A 6,172-nucleotide genomic window follows, 5' to 3' on the forward strand; every position below is an offset into this window, starting at 1 on the left:
CTCTTCCATACAAATATTAGAAAGAAGCTTCAAGGTATAACTCACAAAAGCACTCAACAAACTGTACAGTATAGCCTCTACAAATAACCTAAACAGGACTCTCATTGTCCTGCATTTTAAGCACAACCATCTTCGTAAGTTCTACACATAGTCCACGCAAAACACTACTCTACAATTTACTATCTAACCAATGCCTAGGACAAATCAGAAATCTATCCAAGAGGCATATATATGGGTCCTATGTACACATGCAACCATCTACACTCTTGACTCTACAATTTCTTTTAGCAAAACCTTTTCTACTTGATAATCTTTCTCCCACCTTATGCATTCAGAAAATAAATTTGAAAGTCATCTTCAAGACAAATCACTGGTAGCACCCTATGCAGAAAGAACGGGATTTTCAGATTTAACAGTCATGGGTTTGCTGCTTGGATTAGCTAACTTTGCCTTCTCACAGTCAGCATCATATGATGACAGTAGCTTCTTCTGCATTGATCAAATGTTTGGCCAACAAATCAGTCAGTAGATGATGATGCAGTTCATATTTTGAAAAGTAAATGAAATCAATGATGCTGAACTTTTGTCAAGCAGAATGATAAAAAAAAAATTAACTGTGACAGAATAGAGCATACAATACATCAAATTTGAGAAAATATCTTATACCAGAATAAAGAAAATATCGTAACACAAAGTATAAATCATCCTCTGCTAGTTCACTGTCAATCTAACTTCATCTGTGTCTCTTTTGAATGTTGGCAAGAACATAGGAGCAGCGAAAATGTTGAAACAATAAAATTGAACAACTTATTGAAATGAAGATTACCCAAATCAGGAATCCCACAACATGACGAAGAAAATCATAATTCAACGTGCTATCACGTATCAAACTTAAGTGCATTGTTATAGACAAGATCGAGCCAGTTGAGAGCAATTTGTATCATCTCATATCTTGTCACACACACACATATATATATAATAGCACAGTAAAAGATGACAGATGCATGTAAGATAATGTGTGTCGTAACTCTGTTGTATGTTGGTAAAATGCTAAGAGAAAAAACACTCTAGTGGAAATAATACTTACATGATCCTCAAATTCAGGACTCGTTAAATTAATGGAGAGATTTCTCATCAACAACAGTGCCTGCACAATAGGACCATGTAAATTACTCAGACAGACAAGAAATGAAATTAAAGAACATACATTAGACTCCCTTTCCAAACCATGGACCTGCGCTCGCCGAGAAGAAAAAAGAATGATGTGGAGGCAAAGAAAGAACTTTATATGAATTACCGTTTCAACATTTATTGGGTCCATCTGCTTTAGTCTCTGTAGGTGATTAGTTGAATTTGGATCAAATACACTGCCAATGAAGTTGTATACTTGTGAAAAATCTGGCATGACTGCAAAGAGAAGGAAAAACAGGAGTAAGGCAAGAATCAATGAAACCATGAATATACTAGCTAAACAGATGCTTAACTAAACGATCACAACATCAGACTTTAAGCATGCCAAAATATACAAACTTAAAAGTATTAATAGTATTCATAAACATTACTAGTTGTTCACAATATAATAAGATTATGCAACAATCAAACAATGATGTAAATGACTAAAGCATACTACTACCGTATCAATGTATAGAAAACTGACAAGAACTTATTTATATGCACTGCTCACTCCAGAGAGTGAATTCATATTTCATAACAGAAAACAAATCACACTCCCTATTTTATAAGGTCCTGGTGTGTTGTATCAAAAACTTCTCGCACAGCTCTTCTCATTTCTTGAACACCAACAACCTAACATCAAAATGCTAATGCATATGTTGGATTTACGGTTCGGGCCCATGTTTGGCCCTAACTCACTCCTGAAAACCTAGCTCATGGAATGAGGGTTGCCCCTCACTTATAATTACTATTTTGGCAATACAACTAATCAATGTGGAGTCTCTAACACACTTACTCACGCCCAAAACTACATATATAGAACATGAAGTTTACAGGAACAGACATGTATGGGTGGCCAAACAACAGATCTAAAATAAAATCCTATACCATCTAAAAATATTCTAAACCTAATAGAACGAGGACTTCCCATGCTTTATAAGCACTACCTGGGTCATATCTCTAGTCGATGTGAACTCTAACAGTAACTTCAAAACAACTCTGAGCTATTTCACTTTATGTGAGGGGAGAAGAAACACTGCCTTGTGGGAAGTTAATAATTTTACTTTTTCTCCCCTTCCCCCCCACCAAAACAGTAGCAGCTTTAGGGTTTAAGTTCAGTGTGCTTCTTAGAATTATCGTATATTTTAGTGATACTTTTACAACCTTAAACTGAAAGCTTCAAGGAATTTCATGACATTCATTATGCATGTTTCCTGACAGCTTCTTAACAATAGCCCATTCCGAAACTTGTAATTAAACATTACTTTTGCTCCTTCTTCATAGATATATTTAATTGAAACCCATAATATCATTGGCCTGTATTTTGGGCCATGGAGAATTCATCCTCATGTTCAGTTCAATTTGACTAATGACTGTACTTGCATAGATCTATGTCCAAAATCTAACATGTAGATCACAATAAAAAGAAAAATTAACATGTTAGTACTTCAACATCCCTCTTGCTCTCTCTCCTTGCCACACCCACCTCCCATAGGGGTAAGAAACTATTAAATTTGTTGTGCAAGATTGATACTTCAAAGACGGAAATTTCTTTGAACAAGCACAGCTGGGGTTCAGCATGGGTATTTTAGATTTTGATGAAATAAGCCAAGTCTACCTGATAAAAACCTTACACGCAAATTCCTTCTTTTATTTGTTTGTATCCTATTAAATAAAAAGGTTTAATTTTCCCTAGTTTATTCTTGTAGAAAACTTCCATAGCTACATAAATAAGACAGGCAATAGGGCAATGTCAAAACAAAATCATCTCAGAAACATGATCTTCATACAATGGAACAATGGTTTTCAGGATTTAATTGTAATTTAACTTAATCAAATCTCAAAAAGCATAACACTATTATGAACAATCATAGGATCCAATTTAAGATTTTCAATTATCCTATTATGTTAAATTCAAGCAGAAGCAAGTTCAAGTTAGAAATAAAGAAGCATTCTAACCGTTCAGTGGCTTGCCCAGGTTGCCTTGATTAACCCCTTTACTACTTGGCAAAGCTGGGTGAGTGCTCTCATTACTACTGCTATGGCAACAATTAAGAGGAACAGCTTGTCCAGATCCAGTCCATCCCGTGTCATCTAACAAACAAAAACATTCCTAGTTAGCATATATTTCCTCGTGCCAAAATTCATCCTAGAATAAAGTGAAAAAAGTAGATTCTAATGAAAAAAACAAGCATAAAAGCATTAAGAACAAACAAACCTTTAGTCACTTGTGGCACACTGGCTGGTGGTTTAGCATTACAATTCCAAGATGATAAAGGCACACTAGTAACTGGTGTTCCAAGCACAGATGATGAATCTGTGTTATAAATGTATGCTGGCTCAATAAAAGCAGGTGAAGATTGCAATGGCCCCATGACTTGGGATGCAGTAGGAGCTGATAAATGCAAAAACAAAAACCAGTGATATTCAACAATTGGTACAGCAGACAAAAGCCACTGGTAAAATAAATGTGGTTGAATATATTTACCATTTTTGGGAGCTTTTTGAGGATATGGGTGAGCGGCTTTTCTCTTTGGCCGAGGAGGAGGTACATGTTCACTGGTTCCATTCTTCTGAACTTTTAGAAAATACTTCTGTGCATGACTTCGTATCTACAAAATAAACAATTATACATAGAAGGGTGAAGAAAGGAAAGTTTGAGGAGCATATAATGAATTTTAACAAATTAACCATCAGAAAATTGATGAAATAAACACTATACTCATTACATAATTCAAGATGAGTTAATGACTTTATCCAAATATTCAGTCATTGATTATTATTCAAGTATAATATTCAGTAATGACACTGAATAAATTTTATTAAATACATAGTAGGGAACTCAAATTTTAAGAACAATGTGAAATACTGAATAAATTTACTATTTAAAAGTGTTTTAAAAGACACCAAAACCATCTAAGTTCTAATGTCCGAGAGTAACTTGTACTTTTCTTTCCCTTTGACTTTTATGATAATTACCTGGATGACTGTTTTTGAACCCACAAAGGCTTCAATCTTCTTCCAGTCACGATCAAATCTGAAATCAATCATCAGAAACACAGAAGTAAATGAGAAAAAATAAACCACTAAATCTGATATCACAATACATCGGTTTCGACAAGCAATCAACAAGAGGGCTGTGAGCTTCTTTTTTACTTTGTAGGCTAAGACACTTTTCTCAAGGTGATGAATTATGCAACCATGGAGTTCCTAAAGAATTTAAATTCTAATTCTTTCACATATTAATTTTCACAGAATCTAAAAGCTATAAAAAATATAATGTAGATGAAATAAAGTCCATTGTTTAAAAGTAGATAAAAAAAAAAATCTGAATCATGATTAAATCAAGGGTTTCCTCACACACCCAATTATGTATTCACGTACAATTTATGAACCATCTTATTCCCTCTAAAAGACATTTCATTACAGAATCTGCACTGTGCAGCCTGTTAAGAGATAATGATTGATTATGAGAGAGATAGGAACAAAGTTATCAAAGGTAGAGGATTGAAAGGTAGACAATCTCAACCCTAAAACTAGGGTGATAACTTCAATCAGTAATACTTGTTTAATGAGGATCCTTATCAGAGAGAGATTCAAAGAGGTTGTTGTTGTTGCTGTTATTATTATAATTATTATTGTGGTGGTTGTTGTTGAAAAGTTTAAACAAAAAATATTGTAAACAAACCATAAACTGAAAATAAATGGGGATTTCCATAAACTATAATACTTACAACCCATCTTTCAAATCATTAACTTAATTCACAGACTACAGTAGTTGGATTAAGTACTCTCCCATCCCACAATAGTCTATTTTTTAAAAACGGCGTGCATCATCTTATTCTTACCTACACTAAAATGTAAAATCCCAAACCTTGTGACTAGAATACCAGTAATCAAATCAAATTATATCAAAGTTTCCATTTTGTAACAAAATAGGGTAAACAATTTTGGAGATAAACACCCAATTAAAAAACCAATTTTTATCATAACCTAGAAGGGTTTTTACATCAAAAATCATTATTCTCTATTAACTACTTGACTAATTAAAATTCACAACTCACAAGTCACAATCAATGAATCACCTTAAATCATCAAGTAAACTCAAGAACAGCAAAAATCCCCAAAAAAACAAAAAGCAATCACAAATCTTCACAAACCAAATCCTTTTCCTCAATAATAATCCAAAATCAATCCAAACAGAGCCTAATTCATAATATCCCACAAAGCAACACAAAAAAAAAAAGGACTTACAATTGGAGAGCTTCAAGAAACTTTTCATGCTCCTGGTCAGTCCAGCTCTCTCTAGATTTAGTAATAGTGTAAGGTTTTCGGATCTTCTTATTCGGATCATCGACGGTGGTAGATACGGCGGCGCTAGTAGGTGGCGGAAGATGGTTTGCACCGGGAAGAGCCATATTTGAAGGATCGAAGAAGTAAAAGGCTTGTGCTGGATTATTAGGGTTCACGGACACCATTAATACCAAAAGGGTAATTTCAATATCTCGTGTGTGTTGGTGTTTCGTGCAGTTTTTGCAACTGAATTTTATGTTGCTGTTAAGCGTTCTTGTCTTACTCTCCTTTTCTTCGTACCATTGTTATATACTCCGCTTCTAGTCTTCTACTAAATTATGTCATTTTGCACCTATTAATAAAGGTAATTCATTTTGGATAGAAACAAAAGTTATTTCTCTATAATAGCATGGTGTAGACAAAGAAGAGAGGGTGGTAACTTTTAAATTGTATGATAACAAGATAAACATTAATGTTTTATTGATATGGTAAAAAAACATAATTTAAAATAATTTTTTTCTATTAACAAAATGATATAGGATGAATGGAGTAGATTCTAGAAGTTTGTTAAATGACCATTTTGTCTTTGCCTCAGAACTTAGTATGTTGTTGTTGGGCGTGGACAATCCGATAATGCACAAATAATAATACTAATTAATTATAAATGCTTAATAACAATTGAGCACTAGACTACTACTCTGCATTA

At 33.8% G+C, this 6,172-nt stretch overlaps 1 protein-coding gene across 1 annotated transcript in view; it reads right to left on the reverse strand.

Annotated features, from left to right (window-relative positions):
• LOC101495938 (protein REVEILLE 3) overlaps positions 1–5,792 on the reverse strand; it is a 5,850-nt gene extending 58 nt beyond the window's left edge. The window contains exons 1-8 of the mRNA XM_004510690.4: positions 5,428–5,792; positions 4,153–4,210; positions 3,662–3,785; positions 3,392–3,568; positions 3,133–3,267; positions 1,298–1,407; positions 1,088–1,147; positions 1–489 (exon numbers count right to left, since the gene is read on the reverse strand). The exon at positions 1–489 is cut by the window's left edge and continues 58 nt beyond it. Coding sequence (XP_004510747.1) covers positions 382–489; positions 1,088–1,147; positions 1,298–1,407; positions 3,133–3,267; positions 3,392–3,568; positions 3,662–3,785; positions 4,153–4,210; positions 5,428–5,651 — 996 coding nt within the window. The 5' untranslated portion in view covers positions 5,652–5,792 and the 3' untranslated portion in view covers positions 1–381. The remainder of the gene's footprint in view (positions 490–1,087; positions 1,148–1,297; positions 1,408–3,132; positions 3,268–3,391; positions 3,569–3,661; positions 3,786–4,152; positions 4,211–5,427) is intronic.
• Positions 5,793–6,172: the final 380 nt, after the last annotated feature.

Source organism: Cicer arietinum, chromosome 7, assembly GCF_000331145.2.
Source record: "Cicer arietinum cultivar CDC Frontier isolate Library 1 chromosome 7, Cicar.CDCFrontier_v2.0, whole genome shotgun sequence".
Lineage (NCBI taxonomy): Eukaryota > Viridiplantae > Streptophyta > Magnoliopsida > Fabales > Fabaceae > Cicer > Cicer arietinum.